Source organism: Mastigoproctus giganteus, chromosome 9 (genome assembly GCF_048544385.1).
Source record: "Mastigoproctus giganteus isolate SK-2022 chromosome 9, ASM4854438v1, whole genome shotgun sequence".
NCBI classification, from domain to species: Eukaryota; Metazoa; Arthropoda; class Arachnida; order Uropygi; family Thelyphonidae; genus Mastigoproctus; species Mastigoproctus giganteus.
In genome coordinates, this window is record NC_143583.1 from 43,241,172 (window position 1) to 43,268,826 (window position 27,655).

The 27,655-nt window shown below is 35.3% G+C and overlaps 1 protein-coding gene across 1 annotated transcript in view; it reads left to right on the forward strand.

Moving 5' to 3' along the window:
* The window catches only part of pav (kinesin family member pavarotti), a 180,591-nt gene that overhangs the window by 38,535 nt on the left and 114,401 nt on the right, over positions 1–27,655 (forward strand). The window contains exons 5-8 of the mRNA XM_090380638.1: positions 1,673–1,782; positions 7,679–7,843; positions 18,792–19,026; positions 24,398–24,500. Of these exons, the coding sequence (XP_090236764.1) occupies positions 1,673–1,782; positions 7,679–7,843; positions 18,792–19,026; positions 24,398–24,500 (613 nt within the window). The remainder of the gene's footprint in view (positions 1–1,672; positions 1,783–7,678; positions 7,844–18,791; positions 19,027–24,397; positions 24,501–27,655) is intronic.

Here is a 27,655-nt window from a genome sequence, read left to right on the forward strand (position 1 = left end):
ATCACTGCTCAGCAAAAACTCATTAGCTTCACCAGAGCTGAAAAGAGATAAGACAAATTCCAGCCTCCATAGAGGACAGATAGCAATTGGATAACCAAACCTCTCCATTCCAATAATCTGCATTATTGAAATTGAGTGGTGTGGGTTCGAATCCTGTTGGAAACTGGAGGAGAGTGTAGTCCCCCTTCAAGTTATTCTTAGATTTTCAGAACTCATGCTTGCGCAGGTATAATATATGCTGGACAATATGGCCATAGATTCTAAAGTGCTATATGAATAATAACAACAATAAAGATTATTGAAAACAATATACTTGCTCAAATTGAAGCATGTCCTGTAAAATAACCTCATACCACCTCCCCTCTCTCTTGCATTAGAAAATAATTTTAATTGTTAAATTCTGGGATGAAGAGCTATTCTTGTACTGAACCAAGTTTTCAATATTCAAACCACATCAAAAAGTATTAGAATGAATGTTACATAGAACATGTGACTTTTTTGACAGAACTCCTTATGGTAATGAAACATGATATCCTTAAACTGAACCAAAGGAACTCTACTTAAATATAAGAAGTTTTGTATAGACAGGCTGGCAGAATTCTTTACCCTCTTATTCTTATGGCACTGATGTACTGATGTCGTTATCCTTGTGGGAGTGGGCATAATAGTTTAACTTCTACTTGTGCAATGGTCTTATTTCTTGCCCAGGATGGAGGAGTTAAATGCCTTTTACTGTTTTTGAGTTTTGAGCTCTTAAGAATATCTAGATCTTCTCCTTCTACCTGACTTCTTCCCACTAGCTCTGTTGGGAAGTGAAATACGTTGGCTTTCAACCAATAATTATATTTTCAAGAAGCTATTTGATCTTTGGAATACAACGGTGGCATAATATTTGTTACTATTATTAAGATCCATTCATGAAAGAATCTTCATAGAATAGACTGATGATCTGGAAGGCCAGTGATAAATGCTTGATGATGAACCATGTTTGCTCATAACAAACACTTAATTGTGGAGAGAATCTGATTTGTGGAAACATGTTATTATTAGAGAATTAATACAATATTCTTTTTGACACAGACCAAACAGGAAGTGTAGCCTTTCAAGCTACATTTCCTGCTTTGTCGATGTCAACATGAATATTGTATGTATTTCACTCACAACCTTTACATAAGGGCCATTATAGTTTATTAAAGAAGTCTTGTTGATTTGTCTAATGACACATCTGAAGTAATTACATGTGATGCATTTCCATTAAATTTCTGCCAGTATATCTAACATATGATCAGAAAGAGAACAGTAATCCTGAATTTTCAGGTTTAAGCTGCTCCACCAATTCAAAACATTTTAAAATTCTAAGGTGATAAAACGTCTCTTTGAATATGAGCTGGAAATGAAGCAAAATTTCTGTAGAAAAGTTCTAAATTCCAAGCATACAGGATCTAGAATTGAGTTTTTTAATTTAAAAAAAAATTTTTTTTTTTTTTTTATAATTCTTGTGTTCGTGTGTGTGTGTGTTCTGAATTAGGGTAATATAGGTTTTATTCTTTGGCAACATTAAGCTGAAATGCAGTAATTAACACTTATTTGTTTAAATTTATTTTTAGGAAAATAAATTTAAATGTAGCTTTATTTATTATTTCATTCATATGTTCAGTTATTGTATATTTAGGTATTCAAACCTGACAAGCAGAATAATTTCGACATCCAGTCAGGTATTGATGCCATATCAGACAGGCAAAAGGAATTGGAACTTTTTGCCAAAACATCCAGATCTAAAAGGTAATAATTTTTTAGTGATTGGCTTCTACTAATTATTTTTTTTATTTCCATATACGGAAGTTAATTGAAAAAAAATATACTTTTACCATGTGTGAGTTTGTATCAGTTGTTTATCGAAATGTAATCATCTCAATACATGCTTAATACAAGATATTTTTGGCTACATTTCAGAAAACTTTTAGCAAAGTTTTTTTTTAGAAGAAGTTTTAGCAAACGTGACTAAAGTGCAAGAATTCCTGCACTGTAATGTTGCTACATGCATGGAGTTCATTCATACTTTTAGCTTTAATGGTGTGATATGTTTTATTCTACTTGAATTGCAATAAGAAAAAATCCAGAGGAGTTTATCCGGAAGAGTTGGGGGGGGATGAAGAAATGCATATCCTTGTTCTGTTCATCACCCTGAAAATGTTACCCAGAACCAATAGAACATAGTACCATCTATGGATTGGAGGCTGAGAAGACAAAAGATAATTATTGACATTAGACATTTTGATTATTTGTAGATTGTAATTTTCTGGAAATACATGTGAAGAAGGATGTCTAGAAAACAAAAGTAGAAGGTACAAATGAGAAAGAAGAAAAGCTGGTTCTATAAGCTTGAAGTTGGACAGTAAATGAATGCTGACTGGTTGCAACATGTGTTTTGACTGGTATGGAAGGTAGGGGGAGGAGTTATAGATGCCAATTAAGAACATTGCCCATGAAAGTATCTATAGAAAAGGCATATAGCAGAAACAATGTCTGTGAGACAGAGAATGGAGAGACTTTGTAAGAGATGGATCATTAATTAATTAACCTGACTGCCTCTTTTGAATGGCGTCTAGAAGCCAGAGAGAGGTTTTGGGGGCCCTGCCCCAGTTGTGGGTAAATATTCCATGGTGGGGCAGATTTGCAATTTGAATATAGTAGTTTACTATGAAAGTAATGCCAAAAGCAAAAGAGAAACCCTTTTTTTTTTTTTTTTTTAGATGCAGAGAAAGTGATATTTGTGATGTGCTTATGCTAAGGCAGAAGTTGGGATAATCCCTAATAGAGATTATGTGACCTTGTCTAGAAATTTGGGTGTATCAAAGATGAGCATAGGAATAATAGACATTTTTCAAGAAATAACAGGACTGAATTTTAGAAGAATTGAATTTAACTAAGTTTTCTTTGTTCTACTGGAAAATTACTTGGAGATCAGCATTTAAGGAATTGGTGGTGGATTAAGAAACTGAGGCTGTTTGTGCAGGATGAGGTTTCTCAAACTGGAAGGTGGAATGTGATGTGTGCTATCGTCAGCCAAACCGTGGATAAGATTTTTAGTCAGTGGAAGGAGGTCATTAATACAAAAGAGGAAAAGAGTGAGAGAAAGAACTGAAGTTTGGAAACACCAGTATTCGTGGAGAAGTTAGGATAGCCATTTACCATCACCTGCTCTAGTGTTGAGAGAGAGAGACTCAATTGTAATAAACAGTATGCCATAAGACAGGTGCTTATTTAAAAGACCTTTAATGCCAAATATGATCGAAGCCTTAATTTTTTTTTTTTTTTATGAAAACCCCAAACACGAAAGGTATCAAAACCTATAGTACTTAGTACCGTGCATGGGTTGAAGGAGAAGTATGGGGGGAGGGGGATGCTGGAAACTTTGCTCTGGAGACTAAACACGGGTTTCACCACTTCAAGCCTCCAATAAGCAAAGCGGTGGAATTTCACTGGTTGATGAAAGTCATCTACCACTTAAAGTGTCAGAGAGCAACTGCTTCAATCTCACCAAACTTCTCCATTTTTTTAATCTTTACAAAGATGAACCCATAAGCTGGTGCATATCACCAGTAGATCTACATTGACAAAATCTGTATTGGTGATCATTAATCAGCTGGAAGATTTCAAGATAGTTTAAGAGTTGTCAATTGATAAATTTGTACATTACCTTGGAAAGTGCACATGGGGCAATAATTGGATGGTAAGGATTTGTCACCCTTTTGGGCTTGTGATTAGGATTTTCTGGTATTCTAGTAGGTAAATGAACATGCTATTTGAGGGCACTTGTAATTGCAAAATCCTTGTCATCTGAACTAGCTGGGTCTGTGTAACTAGAAAACCCGAAGCCAACTGGAATTGCCAACTTTAAAATTACCAAGGAAAATTGCTTCATTTTAGGAAAGTTAGATTTGGAAGGAAGTCGGTGAATTCTATATGATTAGTGGAGTTGGGAGAATGATAGAGGTAACTGATGAATTTGAAAGAATGGGGCAGAAATTTTAAGCCAGAGGAGATAAAAAGGACCATCCACTTTGTGATGGAAAATTGCACATCACATATTCAACTTATGACTATTTCTGTATAGTGTAGGTTTCAGTGATTCAAATTCTGCAGTTGTGCCTATTTACCATCCCACAGTTATGAAAAGTTGACTAGCTACTAAAAATATCACTGTAAAAGGAACTGTTGTTATTTTAAATCCATGGTTTTAGAACTCGCACAGTCTATATGCATATAACTTCAAATGAGCATGGAGAATCTCTTGTACAGTTGATCAGACCAAATGAAGTTCTCTGCTTACGCAATGAATTAACTTCTTTGGGGCTGTGTTGAAAGACTGCAAAATCATTATCAACAACTTCAGTATCAACGGAGAAGGCCTTCTTGGCCCTTTCTGGTGCAGAACACTGTTGAAATTGTTTGAATCACTGCTGGATAGGCTGTGTTTTAAGGTACTTTCTTTCCATATTTCAACTGATAATGTATTTGCACTTTAATGACAAATTGTGAAACTCCCTGTATCACAGAACAAATCACTTTCCAATTTGGTAACATTATTTTAGATTGAACTTTATTAGCTCTGCGATTTAGCAAGACCCCCCAAGTGACATCTTACATTACTCGAAGCGTTACATGAAACTTTGAGTTATTCTTTGAAATGAAAGGAACTGTTGAAAAAAAAAGCTGTTTTTTTTGATTGTTTATTAATATATTTAATAAATGCAAACATGTACATAAACACACATTTAACTGATTTTGCATGTTATTTTAATCATATTCCAATTAAAAATTCTTTAAACATACAGTAGAACTTCGATTGTTCCGTCAGGGTACGAGACTGTATGGATAATCGAATAGACAGATAATAGAATATGTACATTAAAAACATACACACAATAGACTGGGCCATCTGACTCGTTTATTTTATTACGTAATACATAACCTAATGAAATTTAATTAAACTTTAATTATTATTTAATTTTTATTGGGTCATCAAAAAATCATAGTACAGATATCTACATGTATGTAGATATCTGTACTATGATTTTTTGATGACTATTTTTAATATCTTGACTATTTTAATATGTTTTGACTTTTATGATAAAAGTCAAAATATATTAAATCGTCAAAATGGTTTCTGTATCACTTGACTGGCCATAACTTATTCCAGCTTCTTTGTATTGCTTGAACTGGAACATCATTGCAGGCATCAGCAACATTGAAAATTGCACCTTTTATAGTGTAGCTTTTCCAAAACTCTATCACATCTAATTTATTTTCTGCCAAAAAAAAGTTTTTGAATGAACATTTTGCAATAACAATGTTTCATACTTTCAATCACACCTTGGTCCATCATTTGAATGAGAGATGTCATGTTTGCTGGCAGAGAGTGACATGATATTTTGCCATCATTGCTTTTTAAATTGCATACGTGTATGGGATTGGGTAGGCACATTGTCTATCAGTAGCATTGCATATTGTGGTAAACCTTTTGATGCCAAATGTGATCTTACACACGGTACAAACATTTTATGAAATCAATCATGAAATATAGCTTGGTCCTTCCATTCATTGTTTTGTGAGAAATATTTAACTGGCAAAGCATTTAAATTAATATTTTTAAATGATCTAGGCTTTTTTGGTTTTCCTATAACAACCAAAGGCAATTTATGACTACTGCTGGCATTAGCACATATGTTCAGTCATTAAGGCCAGTATTTTTTGAGGTAGTGCCTTCCAGTTAAGGCCAGTCTCATTGCAGTTGTATATTTGGTCTTTAACCTCACTTCGATCAGCTATTTCCTTCTGTAGTTTTTCACAATAAACAGAAATCGCTGTGTTATCTGCACTTAGCATCTCATCCTGGATCAAAAACTGTCGAATACCATGGCGAAACTTAAATTTGTCCAATCATCTTGAATGAAGGATCTTCACCTAGTTTTTTTATTGATTGCGATGGCTTTTTCGATTATTATTATAAGTCCTGACAATGGAATTCCTTGGCTATGTTTTTGAACAAACCATTGAAACATTGCAGTATTCAATTGTTCATTTTTAGCAAGTTTCATTGTTTTATGACTTGACCGTCAGTGGTTTCCAAATTGAAAACCGTATACGTGGCTTTCAATTTTGTCTGCATCACACTTTATATCATTTACTGCCCTTCTTCCTATTCCATAAACCGATGCTATACTTGTAGCACTTTCACCTTTCTTTGACGATTGATTATTGCAATTTTTTGTGATAATCCCAACACTACTTGCTTACATTTCTGTCATATCAATGGGTTTACTAAATAAAAATTATTAAAATATGAAACAAGAGGTTAAAGTACAACCATATACAGTGATTTGTAAACATAGACTGAGTGACACATGGTGCCAATATCACAATGCATTACGGTGTGGTGGGGTTAAGTGACGGTTAACAGAGACTGATGGTAAATAGGGTGATGGGCAATTGAAGTTCTGCTGTACGCCAAAAACAAAAGTCAGTTTGATATAGTTGGAGCAGGACATTATGTGGCAGTTTTCATGGAATCTAGTCTATAATGATCACTCTTATACCATGTGAATATTAAGTTAGTTTATTTAGCTATTAACAAAATTGCTATACGTTAAGGTAACATTTCAGGAACTTTGCCAGAACCCATCCTTGGACTATACATAAGCTCATGGGCACCTCCGTAGCCAGGTGGGCAGGAGCAGCAGTGCGTAGCACACGCTTCTTGATTAGACCGGGGTTCATGCCCATGACCACCAAATACAGAAGACGTGGAAAGGTCAGGGAATGACTACCGCATATCCCCAGAGCAATATGGGCCTTAGTTGCTAATGCTCCTAAAAACCAAAACAACAACGACATACATAAGCTCTTGCCAGCCTCCTTCTTTCCAAATATCTCAATTCTGACTGCATGTTCTCTGGAATCACTGTTCATTAAGGTAACATTTCGGGAACCTTGCAAGAAACCATCCTCGGACCACACATAGGCTGTTGCCTGCATGTTCTCCGGAATGTTGCAATTCTGGAGAACATGCAGCCAGAATTGAGACATTTGGCAAGCAGGAGCAGGAGGCTGACAACAGCTTATGGATGGGTTTCCAAAATGTTACCTTAATCTATAGTGATTTTGTTAATAGCTAAATAAACTATCTTAATATCATCCCCATTTAGTCTAATTCATATATGGTACTTTAAGACTTTCTATTAATCAACTAACTATCTTAATATTCACATGGTGTAAAAGTGGTCATTATAGAAATCTAGATTCCATAAAAGTCATAGTGATTGATAACATAACCTGCTTGCTTATATTACTTTTTTATTAACATAAAATATACTTATATTAATAAATTACTTATTTCATTAACATAACCTGCTTGCTTATATATATATATATATTACTTTTTTGTGAAAATTATTTTATAGATGTGTGTTTTTGCCTTGCATGAAAATTTCAAGAAGTGCACAACACAAGGAATGTCTAAGTCTAAAATTTGAATGAATTTTGGATCATAGCAGTCAGTGATACAATAATGTCTTGAGATTGAATGAAGATATGATGATAGTTACTCGATTTTTAAAAACTATTTGATTACCACAAATTATTTATTGTTATTAGACCACTCTTATTTTCTTTTCAGAAAAGAAGAAAGTATGGAATGGACTGGAAGAGTTATTGATCCTACAAAAATTGAGCAAATAAATACAGATAATGTATATGCTGTATTTATTTCATATGTTGAAATATATAATAATTACATATATGACTTGCTCGAGGATAGCCCAATTGATCTCATTAAACCAAAGTAAGTATGATATAATATAGCAGAACAAAATAAAGTGTTTTTTTTTTTTTTTTTTTTTTTTTTAATATATATATATATATATATATATATATATATATATATATATACACACACACACAAGCACAAATTTTATATATATAAAATTTGTGCTTGAGTTGCAGCCTACAGTGAAAGCAACAGAAAAGATAAACTTGTTTAGAAAATGAGTAAATGAATTCAACATGTCAAGTTATATTTCATAATGAAAGGATAGTTATATGTTATCTGACTACCTAAAATTAGAATTCCAAAACTTATTTTCTTCAAGGAAATAAATTAATTGGTAATGAAATCCAACACTGCTGAAATATATGGATATCGCCTACAAAATAAGTTAAAAGCAGACAGGTTGAATCTGTGAATCCCAGTATGGTTTTTTCTTGTGATAGTAAAATTAGGATCATGTTAAAATTCCTGATACAAAAATTATATATAAAGGTGATAGTTTATTGTTCATCACAGTGGACTCCCTTTATAGGTGCATTGACATATTAGCATTAGTAAAGGCATTTGATCAAGAAAGCAAGCTTATATAGCAGGGGTTCTTAACACTTTGCTTTAACTGAGCAAGATTTTGCAGCTTACAATATATGAGCACCATATATTAAAATATAAATTTTTTTTGCTTAAAGATTAAAAATGTATTTTTTAAATAATTTTTTTTTAGCCATATTATGCATACAAGAATTATATTTCTCATTTAAAATTTTTAGCCGCTAATATTTATCACCTTATCAGTGTGAATTTTGATTTTGAAGAGATGATGCCAAAACCTTTGAAATTAATTTCCTCATTATGAAGAGATAATTGCAAATTATCTTCCAAATGTGATGTCGACAATCTTGTCCTTTTTTGATATTGTTCATTAATGAAAAAGCACTTTCACATGGGTATGTTGATCCAAACATAGAAAGTACTTTGAATGCATCTCTCTTTGTAATAAAGGAAATTTTTTGCAATCAGAAGAACCCAAGAATCTTAAAATAGTTTTGTGTTGGAAAAGACATTTCAGAACTAAAGACGACTGCATATCAACAAGTCCTAACTCGGCAGCTGCTACTTCATTTTGATTGAAAATTTGTTCCAAGTTACCGATTTCAAAATTTATGTAATTTATCGTTAATTCAAATTTTGGGAGGTGCTCTTTCAAGTATTCAAATCTTTTTCTTGGAATTGGTCACTAAGGTCTTTGATTACATTCATTACAAATGATGGACACTCCCAAAGAGTTTCCTCCAGACATTTTTTAAGAGTAGGAAAATGAAGCAAATTTCCTTTTAAAACTTGATTCTGAAACACTTGAAGTTTTTCTGAAACGCAATAATCTTGTTCCCTATAGCCTCTTAACTCATTTAAATGGCTGAAGATATCAACCATGAATGAAAGTGTAATCTTAATCTTCAGTAAAAATTTTCATTAAAAAGGTTTTCTGTATTGTTTTCTATTAGAAAAGCTTTTACTTTTTCAAACACCTCCCAAATTCTGGAGAGCGCCTTTCCACGACTGAGCGAATGAACCTCTGTATGGGTAATAAGGTCAGAATGCAGTGCTTGAAGATCTTCCAAAAATATTTTTAGAAGTCACTTATTTAGGGATTTAGCAATAAAATGGTTGATGACTTTAACAATGACTTCAGACATCCTATAATTTCTTTTTGATCATTCATTTATGAACACAAGCTCTCAATATGAATCAAACGGTGATAATGCACAAAATTAGGTATTCTTTCATCTCTGTTAAGATAAGCAATAAGGTCTTTGTTTTTACCTTTCATGGAAAGCACACCATCGGTAACAATTGATACAAGTTTACTCAGACCAATTTTGTGCACTGTGAGGAATTTCACCACTAAGTGTGTCATGTACATCTTTTCCAGTTTCATGACTAATAAGTGGCAAAATCACCAAAAAATCTTCACAGCTGCCATCATGTTGAATCAAACAAACAAAGCACATGAGTTGTGATATGCCCGAAACATCAGTTGACTCATCAAGTGAAAAAAATACACAACTATCCATTCTACCTAAATATTCATTGAATATTACAGCTGCCATTTTATGAACTTTATTTGAAACTATCATTACTCAAAGGAATATTTTTTCAGTGCTAATCAAGGTGGCTTTCTGTTTTTTTGGCAAGATGCTAGCAAGCACTTCTAATGATGATATTACACAATTTTTTATTATTTCACCACTAGTGTAAAGCAGTGAATTCTTTGCAGTTGTATTTGATAAAATAAATGAAACTTCATTCACTAATACTTTACTACTATTAGCTTGACCTAAATTTTAAATATTTTTCTGTCTTTCAAGTTTCTTTTTTTTATTCCTTGAAGTTTAGCTTTTCTAATATCACTAAATTTGGGAAACGCTTCATGAAAATTCCTATGGCATGTTTGGTAATTTCTTTCACGATTCAACTTCCGATAGCCAATCAAACATGCCTGACATAATAAGCAAATTATACCAGTTCCACTACTATTATCTATTACCAAATAATCATATTCACAAGAGGACTGAAATGCATAGTTTTTTTTTTTTTTTAATTTTTTGTTTCTTTACATTTGAAACATGTAGGTATAAATCAGATTACTGCAAAGGTAGTGTCAATGCATCATTTTTTCCTCATGTTCGTTTCGGTTTCTTTTTAAAAACTTATCTGTTTTGAAAGGGTTTAGTAACTTTAGTTAAATCTGTTAAAAGAAAACACATTTAAGCATTTGCACACAAAATCAAAAGATTTCTTATTATAACATTTTCATCACCCTTAAAATCAGCACTATATATATATATATATATATATATATATATATACGGTACCTAATGCATCAGCGAAACTGAGCGAAACCCGGCAGAAACCTGTTAAAACCAGAAACTGAGAATCACATAAGGCACTATCCTCAGTCTGTAGAAATACTACAGCAACAATGAATGTACTCTCAACAAAGTGTTTTGTAAAAATTTTTCTTACTAAATAAATGTCAAATTAACAACAATTAATAAGAAAAAATTTTAAGAATACCGTCAAAGTGTCAAACTTGGACCATTTTTGAGGTTAAAATGTCGCAAAATATATAATTTTCCTGTAATCACTAGCAAATGAAAGGATTTTCTAGCAAAGATTGGGATGGATTTTTGCAGAAAGTTGAGAAATAGAAAGCACCTTTTTTAAATACAAAAATTTATAAATTTTTTAGCTTAAGCGAAGGTGCTCATGAGCACCCATTTTAGGATTGGTCACGAGAAAAATTTATTCTTTAAAGAGCACAATGGTGCTCTTGAGCACCAGGTTGAGAACATTTGGCTGATGTTATATAGCATCAGCCAAATTAAAAAAAAAAAAAAAAAAAATTACCTTCCCATTTCATCCACCATTCATTCCAAATGCTTGTCTAGTTCTGTCTTGAACTTAAGTTGTAGACCTCCACTACGACAGGGAAGATTGTTCCAACTATCAGGCACCTGCTGGCTAAAGGCAAATTTCCACATGTCTACTCTACAATTGTCTTTTCTTGATTTGAATTTATCCCCTTAGGTGAGTAATCTGAGCAAGAGGAAGAATCCCATCAGCATTGAGCTTACTCAACCCATTCAAGGCCTTATACACCTCAGTCAATCACCTTGCAACTGCCTACTCTCCAGACACTGCAATTTGCAGAGCTTAAGCCTTTCTTGGTAACAGCAACCAATTGTTCCATTCACCAATCTTGTTGCCCTTCTTTGTACTTGTTCCAGCAGCTCTACATCCTTCCTAAAATGAGGCCTCGTGACCTGTATGCAGTACTCAAGGCGTGGCTTGACCATTGCCTTATACAAGGGAGCAATCAGCTCCTTATCCCTGCTAGCAAAATTCCTGTTATATGTGTAAAGTGCATATCATTCTTATCACACATTGATCCATCTATCTGTCTGTGCATATTTTACAACTTTATTTCCATTGGACTAATTTTGCAAAAAGAAAGAATTACTTTTGTTTATTATTAGTTAATTACATATTAATTACAGAAAATTAAAATTCAATTAGATTTGAAAAAAAGTCAAACGCACATGAAATATAATACACTGTATACATTTACAGGAACCATCTTGTTATATCCGGTCTCTATCCAACTCTTCCTTAAATTTATATATGCTTTCCAGTTCTACGAAATTAGCTAACTTACTAGATGGTTCCTTATCCCAGCAATTAACATTTTGTCTAAAAGAGAATTTTCTTCTATCTACATTCACACGTGAGAAATTATTAAGGTTTGAAAATGACAGAAGGTTATCAAATTGTAGCAGGATACTTAATAATTTTGTAATAGCTGAAAGCAAAGTGGAGGAGAAATTGTTGAAGTTAAACATAAGAAAAGCACCTGGGATGGATGAGATCTATCCAGTTATATTAAAAGAGGTGGCAAAGCACCTAAGCAAACCCTTAGCCATAATTATGAGAACATCCTTGGACTCAGGGGAGGTTCCCACGGACTGGAGATGTGCAAATGTATCCCCAATTCACAAAGGGGGATCGAAGGGTAACATGAGTAATTACAGACCAGTTAGTTTAACTTCTGTTCCTGGTAAAATAATGGAGTCACTGGTTAAAGATGCATTGCAGGATCATCTAGACAAGACTGCAGCAGTAATTCAGACACAGCATGGGTTTGTTAAGGGAAAGTCTTGTCTGACAAATTTGATAGGATATTATGATGTGGTTACAAAGGAACTGGATGTAAAAAATAATTTTGATATCATATATTTGGATTTCAGGAAAGCTTTTGACACTGTTGTGCATGGAGGACTATTGTACAAATTGGAGCAGAATGGTATTAAGGGTAAGTTGCTACAACGGATAAAAGGATGGTTAAGTGGGAGAAGACAGAGGGTGGTGGTAATCAATGGGTGCTGCTCTTCTTGGACTAATGTTATTAGTGGAGTCCCACAGGGTTCGGTGTTAGGTCCGCTGTTGTTTTGTATATTTATCAATGATATTGATGAAGGTATATCAGGCTTAATGTCGACGTTTGCAGATGATACAAAGGTTGGCAGGGTTGTTAATGACAGTAATGGCAGTGTGCTACTTCAACAGGATCTGGACAATTTGGGCAGATGGGCTAAGAAGTGGCAACTGAAGTTTAACCTTGACAAATGCAAAGTACTGCATATGGGTAGAAGTAATCCCAGAGAAAAGTACCAACTGTGTGGCACTACACTTAAGGTGGTAGAAAATGAAAAGACCTGGGAGTAATTGTGCAGGCAGATATAAGTTTTCTGAGCAATGCAGACAGGCTGCCAGGGCAGGTCATGGGGTTTTGTCAATGATATATAGGAATTTTCGGAGCAATATGGCCTTAGTTGCTAATGCTCCTAAAAAAAAAAAAAAATAGGAATTTTGCTAGCAGGGAAAAGGAGGTGATTATCCCTTTGTATAAGGCAATGGTCATGCCACGCCTTGAGTACTGCGTACAGGTCTGGAGGCCTCATTTTAGAAAGGATATAGATTTACTTGAGTGTGTACAGAGAAGGGCAACAAGATTGGTGAGGGGAATGAAGGGATCCTCTTATCAAGAGATGCTTAAGTTCTGCAAATTGCAATGGCTGGAGACTAGGCACCTGCGCGGTGATCTGATTGAGGCGTATAAGGCCTTGAATGGGTTGAGCACGCTGAATTCTGATGGGATCCTTCCACTTGTTCAGATTACGAACCTAAGGAGGCATAAATTCAAATTAAGAAAGGACAGATGTAGAATAGATGTGCGGAAATTTGCCTTTAGCCAGTGGGTGGTTAATTGCTTGAACAAACTTCCATCAATCGTTGTGGAAGTTGATAGGTTGAATAAATTTAAGGAGGAACTGGAAAGGCATTTGGAGGGAATGGTGTGATTTTTTTTTTTTTTTTTGGCTGATTTTGCATAAGCTCATACACTTGCTTTCTTGCATCACATGCTTACTGCTACTACTATTCCACAACTATACTTTTATTTATTAAAATAAAAGTAATACAAGTAATAATAATAAAGACAATTTATTGTCTTTATTATTATTACAACACAAAGAAAACAGAAATCTCTAATTCGTCACCTGGAATAGATTTGCTTCAAGATTTTTTTCATTGTTCTTTTAATTTGTGACAGTTTAAAGCAGTATAGGATTAACCTGAAACTTCTTGAAGTCCTGGCGAGGAAGCAGGAAAGAATTTGTTCAGAGACCAAATTTTATTGCTTATAGCAATCTCATTTCCATGGGCAATAAGATTTGATCTCTGAACAAGATGAGATCCAATGGGTTGGCTTTTGGTCTTGTGTTCTTCAGACGAATGTGCCTATTTTTAATATAAACTAAATTTATATAATATGGACAGGGAGGCCTTCCTATCTAATTAATTTTCGAAAAAGGAAAGCAGTGATTTAGTTTCAATTATTTTTAATAGGAAACAATGCCCCAGATTTTTATAGATTTTGGTCATTGAATTTACCATCTTTCCATTAAAATCTTCAAATAGGCCTCTGGGGTTGGGAATATTCATATTCATTATAACTGCACAATCATACACCAACCATTATTAAAAATATAAATAGTGTTATGTTATATTAAAATAATGATGTAGATAAATGAAATAAATAGAATATAATTCCACTGGATAAAACTGATAAAAAAGTAACTGTCTGTACAATAAAATATGAAATTTTAAACTGCAAAGAATTATATACAATAAAACAATGTAGATAAAACACAGGATGATAAAAGAGCTAAAACACCATAGCTTTCAGAGGCATCCACCTCCTTTTTCAACAGTGAGGTTTATCGTACGGCACATCCTTAAATATCAGCAGGCTCACGGTTCTCAGCACGTGTTTCTCCAGGAGCACAGGCAGTATTCTCTTCATGTACACTGGAACCAGAAATGGCTTGGAAGCATGCCAGGTGTAATTGTTCACCCGTTCAAGAACCACCGCCTTGAAGAGGGGATGAATGCGAATTCCCGTCTCTATTAATGGTATTGTTCTCAGAGGAACAAATCCGCAAATTCTCGAGCCATTTGCGGTCCCAGAATCTATGTGCTGGTTGATGATAACAGCTTCGTCTGGGGAGATTTGATGGTGCTCCTCCCAAAAATGTTCTGCCACAGCAGACTTCCCATAATCCGAGGTTTTTATTGTGTTCATATGGTCCCCCAGACGATCTTTGAACCGATGTTTCATTTCACCAACATAACATTCCCCACAATCCGGGCACCTGATCTCATACACAATCCCACTGGTAAATTCCCTTGGTTTGGGGTCCTTGACCTGTGACACAACTGTGTGCAACCTCCTCTCTGGAAGCTGCACACAGTGCATTTGGCAATCGCGCAATACCCGAGCTATATGCTCAGTTAGGCCCAGATAGTAGGGAATGTATGCGGTGGCAACTGGTGTAAACAGTTCTCTTCGTCCGTGCTCCACTTCTTGGATATATTTATCTATGATCTTCTGGGGGTAGCCGCATTTTCTGAGATCCACTGTGACACGTTTAATTTCTTCTTTCTATCCTCTACAATGGGACCCAGCCCTATCCAACAATGCCCTAATAACACTATTCTTATGATGGTTTGTTTGTGCCATATTGTAATGTGTATATTGGCCCCGGCACGTGGGTTTCCTATATACACTGGTTTTCATCCTAGGGCCTTCCCTATGTACCAACACATCAAGGAAAGGGAGGGTACCCTTTACTTCCACCTCCGAGGTAAACTGAATAAACAACGAGAAGCTATTGAGGAAACCAAGCACTCTCTCCCCCTCTGAATAATTGTAAACGTATCGTCAATGTACTGTTTCCATGCATGCATGGAGAGAACCGAACCATCAAAAATCCTAGTTTTGAGCTCCTCCATAGCTAAATTTGCTATGATAGCACTAATAGGGGAACCCATTGCTGCTGCGCCACGAACCTGCTTGTATATTGTGTTTTGAAACACCATGGTGGTGCTTGAGAGACATACTCCACCCCACTACAAATGTCCTCCACACTTAACGGAGTCTTATTGCTTAGAACATCATCCTTCTCCAATGCCATGTGTGCACATTGTATACCTTGGTCAATAGGAATGCACGTGAACAAGGATATCACATCGAATGATACTATGACCCCTCCCTCTTCTATAGCCTGATCCCTTATAAATTGCACGAAGTCTCCACTATCCCTGATGGTAAAATCGTAACGTCTAACAATAGGAGAAATAAGTCTGGCTAGGAACCTGGACAAAGCATGTGTAGGACTGCCTATAAATGACACAATTGGCCTAAGCGGAACCCCCGCCTTATGAATCTTTGGAAGGCCATAGAACCTAGGTAATTGGCATCAATGTCCAATAAACATCTTTGGAAATCTTTTCAGCCTTCAACCAAACTTTTAGAGTCTTGTTTACCTGCCATTCCAAACCCACCAATGGATTCGTACGAGTAACCCTGTATGTTGCTCTACCATTCAAAAGTTCCAAGGCTTTACTATAATATTCTTCTTTGTCAAGGATCACTGTTGACCTACCTTTATCTACAGGTAAGACCACGATACTACCATCTTGTCTAAGCTCCTTAAACGCTTTCCTCTGACTAATGCTGAGGTTGGAGGGTGCTGACTCAAAATGGCTGAGGTTCTTGTATGGATTTCATTGGCCACGACCACAGGTAATTTACTCGCAGCTCTTTTGATGCCCATAGCCACTTCCGCAATTGGCAGATTAGGAGGGATCACCACAAACTTCGTACCTAAGTTTGCTGTGATCCCTCCTAATCCGCCAATTGCAGAAGTGGCTATGGGCATCGAAAGAGCTGTGAGTAAATTATTCACATCCTGCCTTCCAAAGATTCTTAAGGTGGGAGTTCTGCTTAGGCCGATTGTCATTTATAGGCAGTCCTACACATGCTTTGTCCAGGTTCCTAGCCAGACTGATTTCTCCTATTGTTGGACGTTCTGATTTTACCATCAGGGATAGTGGAGACTTTGTGCGATTCATAAGGGATCAGGCTATAGAAGAGGGTGAGGCCATAGTATCATTCGATGTGATATCCTTGTTCACATGCATTCCTATTGACCATGGGGTGCAATGTGCATGCATGGCATTGGAGAAGGATGACACCCTAAGCAAAAGACTCCATTAAGCATGGAGGACATTTGTAGTGGGGTGGAGCTATGCCTCTCAAGCAGGTTCATGGCGCAGCAATGGGTTCCCCTATTAGTGCTATCATAGCAAATTTAGCTATGAAGGAGCTCGAAGCCAGGATTTTTGATAGGTTGGTTCTCCCCATGCGTGCATGGAAACGATACATCGACGATACATTTACAGTTATTCGGAGGGGGAGAGAGTGCTTGTTTCCTTAATAGCTTCTCCCCATTTATTCAGTTTACCTCGGAGGTGGAAGTAGAGGGTACCCTCCCTGTCCTTGATGTGTTGGTACATAGGGAAGGCCCTGGGATGAAAACCAGTGTATACAGGAAACCGTGCTGGGCCAATATACACATTACAATATGGCACAAACCAACCATCATAAGAATAGTGTTATTAGAGCATTGTTGGATAGGGTTGGGTCCCATTGCAGCACCTCAGAGGATAGAAAAGAAGAAATTAAACGTGTCACAGCGGATCTCAGAAAATGCGGCTACCCCCAGAAGATCATAGATAAATATATCCGAGAAGCGGAGCACGGACAAAGAGAACTGTTTACACCAGTTGCCACCGTATACATTCCCTATTATCCGGGCCTAACGGATCGCATAGCTTGGGTATTGCACGATTGCCAGACATGCTGTGTGCAGCTTCCAGGGCAGAGGTTGCAACAGTTGTGTCACAGGTCAAAGACCCCATACCAAGGGAATTTACAAGTGGGGTCGTGTATTCTATCAAGTGCCCGGACTGTGGGGAATGTTATGTTGGTGAGACGAAACGTCGGTTCAAAGATTATCTGGGGGAGCATATGAACGCGATAAGACCGCAGATTATGGGAAGTCTGCTGTGGCAGAACAATTTTGGGAGGAGCACCATCAAATCTCCCCAGACGAAGCTGTTATCATTGACTGGGTACATAGATTTTGGGACCGCAAATGGCTCGAGAGCTTGCGAATTTGTTTTCCTCTGAGAACAATTAATAGAGACAGGGGAATTCGCATTCATCCCCTCTTCGAGGCGGTGGTTCTTGGATGGGATGAGCGGTTCTGCCTGGCACGCTCCCGAGCCATTTCCAGTTCCAGTGCACATGAGGAGAATACTGCCCATGCTCCTGTAGAAACATGTGCTGAGAACCTTGAGTCTGTTGATATTTAAGGATGTGCCGTATGATAAACCTCACTGTTGAAAAAGGAGGTTGATGCCTCTGAAAGCTACGGTGTTTTAGAGCTTTTATCATCCTGTGTTTTATCTACATTTTATTGTAAATAATTTTTTGCAGTTTAAAATTTCATATTTTATTGTATAGACAGTTACCTTTTTATCAGTTTTATTGTGCAGTTATTATGAATTTTCCATTAAAAAATAGTTATTAAACATAACTTTAAAAATGTCTAAGAAATGAATAAATAAAATAAAGCATGTATTATTTTTTGTTAAATTTGACTCCATCTGTATTGTGTAAATTATGATATTGTAAATAAATGTTTCACAATATAAAAAAAAATAGTAATTTCACAAGTTATGATTGAATAATTAACAATTATTCATTTTAAGTTTTTCTTTCATTTCATTTGTAGACATGTTATTTTTTTTTATTTTTTAAGAATGATTTTGTTTCCTGGCAAAAGTGTAATACGATATTGTTCATACATGGACATATACATCCAGCCATCTTTAATAACTGTTTCTTATAATTTAATCAGGAAGTGTACAGATGTTTTTCTTTAATATGATGTGAATATTATCAAAATTCAATTTGTTGAACAATTTCTTTCATTAGGCCACCTCAGTCTAAAATTCTTAGGGAGGATGCTAGCCATAATATGTATGTATTTGGTGCTACAGAGCTTGAAGTTAAAACTGCAGAAGAAGCTCTTGAATCATTCTGTAAAGGACAACAGCGCCGCCGGGTAGCACACACTGCACTGAATACAGAATCTAGTCGAAGTCATAGTGTCTTCAACATAAGGGTGGTACAGGCACCTCTTGATCCTCTAGGTGCTGAAGTTTTTCAGGTGATGCTTGTTATAATCGCTAGTAAACTGTCAGACTTTTGCACTCTTCTTAACTTTAAACTATGTACCTCCTTCATTACTTGTTTAGTTATTAGTCATATGGTGCAAGGAAGAACAAGGCTTTTGCTGCACCAGCCAAAAAATAAATAAAACAAAGAAGAAATAAAAAAGTAAACTACCCATTATATCCAGCTGATCTTTGAATTTCCCCAAGCTATCTACCTCGGGCACCCAGCACCCATGTAGCCAACTTATTCTGGTTATTAACAATTTGCTGGCCAAAAGAAAACTTCTTACAATCCAGTCTAAATCTCTTCCCCTATTATTAGTAGTAGCAAGTGATTTTTTGATTGATAAATTAAAAAAAAAAAAAAAAAAAAAACCATCGGCATCATCTGTCGAATCTCTCATGATAATTTATTTAATCCTTCCTTAAATTTATTTGAACTACAGAGTTCTACAACACCAGATAGGAGTTTATTTTCTAGCAATGAAACACTCTTTGCTAAAAGTAAATTTTCACATCTGCATCCAGTTTTCTTCAATTTAAATTTGTTGTTCCCTTATGTGTTATCTGTAAAACAACAGTTAATGATTCTCTGGTGTTATTAACACTTTGACCAGGTCTCCTCAGAGTTGCCTAGTTTCCAAGTACATCCCCCCCCCCCCGACTAATCTTTTTTGCTCTTCTCTGCACATTTTCAATAGATTCATATCCTTTTTTTTCCCAGACATTTTCCAGACCTTTATGCAGCACTTGTGATATGGCCTAACCACTGCCTTATACAACGGGATGATCCTCTCCTTGTCTCTGCTGGTAAAATTCTTGTACAGTGGATTCCTGTTAATCGGGGCAGCCATTTATTTGGGGCAAATCTTAAAAAAACAGAAACCTATTGAGAAAATAGCCAGGTTTTACTTCGCTTAATTGGGACAGCATGCCGTTTAATCGGGACAGGAGACCGCAGCACTGGAGATTACCCTACGATCGTCTCCGATGGTACCACGTGGTTCGGTCGAAATTCTGGAGGTCACAACAATAAAACAATTAGCAGCCACCTGTTTATTGGGCTTTTCTGTTAGTGAAATCTATCATAAACGGACAGTAAACTCGATCTTACTGAATTTGCAATAATACCGACAGCTGGAATTCTGTGGGTTATTATGGTGAAATGTGTTTACACTTCCATGAAATCTTCAATCATATAAAAAAAAATTAATTTTCAGATCTACTCTACATTCCTATTTTTAAAGCTTTGTAACTCGTTACTCTGTTCTCACTTGCAATTTGTGTGTGCCGTGTTCTTTGTTATTGATTGCTTATCTTTTTACTGTTTTAAATTTTAGCTCCCACCCACAAATGTGAGTGAACAGAAATGTCATCTAGTTCATATATACATATTCCAGTATGTAATTAATTATTCCGATTATCATGTATATTCTTCTGATTTTCACTTTTTTTTAATTGGTAAGGTAAATTTCTGCTTAATATATCTTTGCTTTTATAGCCTGTGGATAATATTCCTCCTATTTTTGCTAATTAGAATCATTGTTTAATAGAATTAAAATTCAATTCACAAACGTGATCACAATGACCGACGCTTACTGCACATCGTATAGTGAACGGTACTTTACCGTTCACTATACAGTGAACCAATTGTAAAAAAAAAGGGGCAGGGTACATTGTATTTTTAACTATTTATGTGAAACTTCGGATAATTGGGGCAGCCGCTTAATCAGGCCAAAATGCGCTAGTCCCGATGTGTCCCAAATAACCGGAATGGACTGTATATCATTGACAAAGCCCCATCATGAGGTGCCCTAACAGCCTCTCTGCTCTACTAAGAGAATTTCATGTTGGACTGTATAATTATGCTTAGGTCATTCTCATGTGTGGTACTACCCAGTTGGTTTGTTATTCGGGGATTATTATTACCCTTAATAATAATTTATTATTAATAAATTATTATTAAGGTTATTATTATTATTAAGCTTTAAGATTAATAAATTTATTAATCTTAAAGCTCAGTTACTGTAGCATACCATGATTCCTGTAATTGACCACTCTGTTAACCTTTGTATCATCAGCAAACTTAAATATTGAAAACAGTAAGTGGCCCACCACTGAACCCTGAGAGGCTGTACTAATAACAGTCCAGTAGGAGCAGTGCCCATTAATATCCTGTCTCCTGCCACTCAACCATCCTTTTGTCCATAGCGGTAACTTGTCCCTAAAGCTCTACACTGCTCCAATCTGTACAGTAGTTATTCATTAATATGGAAGAGTATCAAAAGCTTTACTGAAATCTAAGTGTGTGATGTCAAAATTATTTTTTACATCTAGTTTTTTTGTTACTGTGCCATAGTAGCTAATCAGATTTTGCAAGCAGTATCTCCCCTTAACATCCATGCTGCAATTTCCATATAACTGCATTTCTGCCAAGATGATTCTGCATTACTTCTTTAGCTATTGGTTCCATTATTTTCTCAGAAACAAGTAGAGTTTACAGGTCTGAATTTACTTGCTTTGCTCGCTCTTTAATCCTCCTTTATAAATGGGAGAGACATTTGCACATCTCCAATGTGCAGGTACCCTGAATCCAAGGATGCTCTTAATTATGGCTAAAAGTGTGCAGAATTTATAATTGGATAGATTCTATCAGCACCAGCTGCTTAATTTACTTTTAGATGCAGCAGTTTTTTTTTCATATTCCTCTCAGTTATTACAAAATTGTCACAGAATTTGGTATGCTTTTAGTAGCCTCATCCTTAAAAATTTCTTTGTGCATGAATGTAGATGCAAAATATTTAGTTTGTTACTAATATGGAAAGGATCATCAATAGTCATGCCTTATAAATCTAGCGGACTAATGTATTTTTTACTTTTTTTCACATTTCTTATAATCTGCCTTAGCTTGTCTAACCTCCTTAGTTTTGATTGCAGAGTGTGTCTTTGCAGTAAATTTATAATTGTTATTATTATTATAATACTGCTTTAGTGATCATTCAGTTTCCTCAGTACAGTCAGTCCTCGTATAGCACAATAGTTGTGTTCCTAGAAACCCTCGTACAATGCAAAATCATGCAATACAAATAACAGGCCCTATAGGAAAAATAGGGTTAGGTGTTGACCACCCAAGGTTGAATACACATTTGTAACCAAAACATTACCAAACACAATAAATAATCGTAATAAAATGTAAGTATTTTATTACGATTATTTATTGTGTTTTTGCTATGAAAGTTGTTTTTATTTTATCTGCATTCTTTCTAATTCTCGGTGTTGCCTCATTTAGGCCTGCAGCATGTGCAATATCACATTGTCTTTCATTTCGCTCAGTGTTTCACAATTTCATATTTTTTCTCTATCAACAGAAGCGGACTGGCCATAAGCCTTACCGGGGAAACCCCGGTGGCCCAGAAGCTAGTGTGATTTTGGCCGTAAATGCTAGTATGAGGCCACTACAAATTTTCCCGGGTAAGAATTTTTGACCCAGTCTGCCTCTGTCTGTTGATATTGCTTTTCTTTTTCTCTCTGAATATGTAGTGTCTTCACCAGATGCTTCCTTTTCACATCTTTTAAGTATTTTACTCATCTTTAGGGAATAAAGCACAATTACAAAATGAGGAGGCACGCTTGATACACACAAAAAGATGTGCATGTGTAGCAACTGAATAAACAACACCGTAAAGGCAACTACACACTATTAACACCTCACATTTTACTAAAGCACATTTCTAGAGTATGTTACTATCATAAAATAATAAAAACAATTTCCATTTGTGTTTCTGCTGGTGGAATCTGTTATAAATGCGATCTAATTTGCGATAATACCGATAGCTCTGGAATTGTGTGGGTTTTTACGTTATTATGGCGAAATGTTTCCCCCTTCACTGATATGAAAAACGTAAATACATTTTCAGAATCTTCTCTTCATTCCTATCATGTTGCGTTCAGTTGGAGTGATTCTGCATTTGACTGCCATTTCTTGTAAACACAAAGGCGAATCGTGCGTAAGCAAATTTGGTTCATGTTATATACGATATCATTCCCCTATTTATAAATTGTGTATGATCGAATTCGTGTAATATAAACACATGTTATACGAGGACTGACTGCATTGGTATCAGCTTTTGTATTTATTTTGAGTGCATGTATATAATACGTAAGATTAAATAAGAATGCACTTCTAAAATGGCACTTTAAATTTCAGTATCAAGAATGCAAGCATTAATATAATGCTGATTTTAGAGGTTTGATTTTTCCTAAGCATACTTGTAGTTCTTTTTATCTGCTACTATTAACCGATATATATATATATATAATATTAAGGATAATATAAAGAACCATTAGGATAAGCAAATCAATCCAATAATAATACCATCAGGGACCTAAGAAAACGCAAAAAAAAAAAAAAAAAAATTATCGCTTTTTACCGACAATCTAGATGACTTCAACTGGGGCCAACCACCCAGAATGAAGGCAAAAAACGACAAGGGGTTCTCTGTTTCTGTGATGATCAATATATGCTAAGTAATTTAAATCTAAACCAGTATAGGCCGAATGTAAATCGAATATAAATAAATCGAAAAATGATAATAAAAGTTAAGAAAATTTAGAAATATTAGAATCAAAGGTAAGAAATATAAGTAAAATATAAATGTAAGCATATATTAATCATCGTTGACCCGACAGAGAACGTAATTTAATGATTAAAATAAGATTAAATATATAATACATACTACATATTGACCGTATCTAGGACATAATGTAATAGTCGTCAAAATAATGTGGTGCCCCCTATGTGATGGATACGGTAAAAATAAATAATTAAATTAACGCATAGAGAAACATGCAGATAGTAAGAAGAAAAACTAAAGGAGTAGGAATAATAGAACCTGAACTCCACAAAGGCGAAAAATAATGGTATAGATAAGAAATAGTTTCTCCTACGTCCTCGGATTGCCCTAATAATTTCAGAGAAATAAAAATAGAGCGTAGGACAGTTTAAAGACATTACAAGATATAAGTTGTGGCTCGGGTAGAGCCATATTATTGTGGCTTGATTGGATATTATTGGATTGATTTGCTTATCCTAATGGTTCTTTATATTATCCTTAATATTATAGACATTATGGGTGCATTGCATGATTGCTTGCAACTGCATTGACTCATAAATATTATTTACATATTAGTTACAGTTATTGTTATTTTAACTTTCTTTCTTTACTTTTTTATCAATAATTATATATATATATATATATATCCGATAATTCAAAATAAAACAATACAAAAATATTTATTTATTTTATGTTAAACTTTAAGCCATTATTTAAATATATATATATTTTTTTTTTTTTTATGTTATAGGATAAGAACCAAGTTATTGTAAGTCAGTTGTCTCTAGTAGATCTAGCAGGAAGTGAACGAACAGTGAGAACAAAAAGTTCTGGTGATAGACTTAGAGAAGCAGGTGAGCAATAATTCTATTTCTTTGTAAGATAGTCACACATGCTCTATTTCCCTCCATGTATTAAGACAGTCTTCATTTTATTTCATTGTGTTATAGTTCATCTTTTTATAAGGAATAGTTTATCTATACATGTTAAGAATTTATGGTGGAAAATCAAAATTTATAAATTTAGTATCAATAAAAGTAAATTAATGCAAAAAAAAGCCAGGTTCCTATTTATCATCAACTTTAAAAGAAAAAATCACGTTTTCATTCATTTATTTGTCAAGCCTTTGCTTAGCTTTACATAAAGTCTTTTTCTTTACATAGTGTCTTGTTTTATAAGATTAGAAACATTACAAGGTAGCTACAGAAATATATGATAAGAAAATATTGGGTATTTTCTTATATCCAGCGTACAGTTATCATTCCTTAATTTAAGTATATGTCCTCTAATTTGTCTTGCAAAAGGAAGATTTCCAATTATTTAGTATACTCAAACCTTTCAAAGGCTTAAATACCTTTAACAAGTTCTTAAGTAGATGTCTGATCTCAAGAATTTTCAGTCCACAAAACTGAAATATCTCTCTCTCTCTCTCTCTCTCTCTCTCTCTCTCTCTCTCTCTCTCTCTCTCTCTCTCTCTCTCTCTCTCTCTCTCTTCCCCCCTACACACATTTTAAATTAAAATAGATTAGCAGAATGGATAAGCGGATACTACAAAAACCATTTATTTGCTTCTTGCAGGGTTTATCCATTCTGTTGACCTACTTTAATTTACATTATGTTTCAGGAAGTATGTTTTTGTTATGCTATACAGTCACTGATGATGGCCATTTCTCTTTATTTTCATTTTCTCTATTATTATATATATATATATATATATTTGTTATTCTTCACAATCTATTAATTAATTGTAATATATGTATATACAAAATGATTAAAATAATGGGTTGAAAAGTGCAATGGTAGTGGAGAGATTTAAAAATAAAGATAGAAATAAATATAAAGATTATATGACAAATGTAACTGAATGTGCAAAGCAGCAATAAAGGATACAAAAGATATGTGAGGTAGAATTGATAAGGTGGATGCATAAATTACACAAAATGCCATTACTAATAGGAGAAGGATAACAGAAATTGGAGATATTATAGGTGTGCAAAAAAGAGAAAGAATGTGAATATCCTATATCACATTAGATAATAATGAATTAAACAAAATTATAGGATGAATTACAAAGCCAATTAGATAAATTAATATAAGGAGTAGTAGCCAGAATCAGATATTAGCATTAGTAGCAGCATATGAATCAAGAAAGCAAGCTTATGCAGCATCAGACAAAAAATAAAACAAACCCTCCCATTTCACCCCCTCCATTTGTTCCAAATGCCTGTCCAGCTCAGCCTTAAATTTATTTAGGCTATCAACTTCCACAACAAAAGATGGAAGTCTGTTCCACCAATCAACTACCTGCTGGCTAAAGGCAAATTTCTGCACATCTGTTCTATAACTGTCTTTCCTCAAATTGAATCTGTGGCCCTCAGGTTCTTAATCTGAGCAAGGGAAGAATCCCATCAGTATTCAGCTTGCTCAAGCCATTCAAGGCCTTATATGCCTCAATCAGATCACCTCGCAGGTGTCTACTTTCCAGGTGCTGGAATTTGCAGAATTTAAGCCTTTCTTGGTAACAGTACCCCTTTGTTCCCTCACCAATCTTGTCACCCTTCTTTGTACTCATTCTAGCAAATCTACATCCTTCCTAAAATGAGGCCTCCAGACCTGTACTCTAGGTGTGGCCTGCCCATTGCCTTGAATAACAGGATAATCGCCTCCTGTCCCTGCTAGCAAAATTCCTATATATCATTGACAAGACTCCATGACCTGCCTTGGCAGCCCATCTGCACTGCTCAGCAAACTTCATATTCGACTGCACAATTACCCCGACATCTTTTTCACTTTCCACTTCCCTGAGTGTAGTACCACACAGTTGGTACGTTTCTCTTTGGTTATTGCTACCCATAGCAGTACTTTGTATTTGTCAATGTTAAACTTCAGTTTCCACTTCTCAGCTCATTTGCCCAACTTATCTACATTTAGTTGGAGTAGCATACTGTCTTTACTATTGTTAACAACCCTGCCAACCTTTGTATCATCTGCAAACTTGGACATTAAACCTGATATACCTTCATCAATATCATTGATAAATGTAGAAAACGTCAGTGGGCCCAACACTGAACCCTGGGGAACTCCACTAATAACATTTGTCCACGAAGAGCAGTGTCCATTGATTACCACTCTCTGTTGTCTCTCACTCAACCATCCCTTTATCCATTGTAGCAACTTACTCTTAATGCCAAAGCTCTAATTTGTACAGCAGTCTTCCATGTGCAACAGTATCAAAAGCTTTCCTGAAATCCAAGTATATGATATCAGAACTATTTTTGGCATTCAGTTCCTTTGTGATCACATCATAGTATCCAATCAAATTGGTCAGACAACACCTCCCTTTAACAAACCCATGCTGTGTCTTAACTATTACTGCAGTATTGTCTAGATGATCCTGCAATGCTTCTTTAACCAGTGATTCCATTATTTTCTTCAGAACACAAGTTAAACTAACAGATCTATAGTTACTTGTGTCACCTTTTGAACCCCTTTTGTAAATTGGTATACATTTGCACACTTCCAGTCCATGAGTAAAAAGGTAAAAGGTAAAATGCAGCCATTATCAACCCACTGCAGGATGGAAGCCTCCTCAACAATTCATGCTGAGGGAAATGGACCATAATCTGCCACGCTGGTCCATTGCGGGTTGGCAGATCGACCGTATTCAGCAGTCAGGGGCTTGAACCCCGGTCTACTCAAAGAGCGTGTGCTACTGCACTCCCGCTCCTGACCACTCGGCTATGGAGCCGATCTGTCCATGAGTACCTCCCCAAAATTACCCACCCTGAATATGGGTGGGTAATTTTGGGGAGATCCTCATGAACTAATATCATGGAAAAATAAATATAAAAGTGGTAAATATAAAATAAAAATAAATGGTTATAAGCGAATGACGTGATTTAGAATAAATTTAAGGATAATATAAAGTTAGTGCAAATAGTATAAGGCAAAGGAGTGAATTGAGGATAGGGAAGGAATAAAAGTGTAGATAAAAAAAAGCGAAGATAGT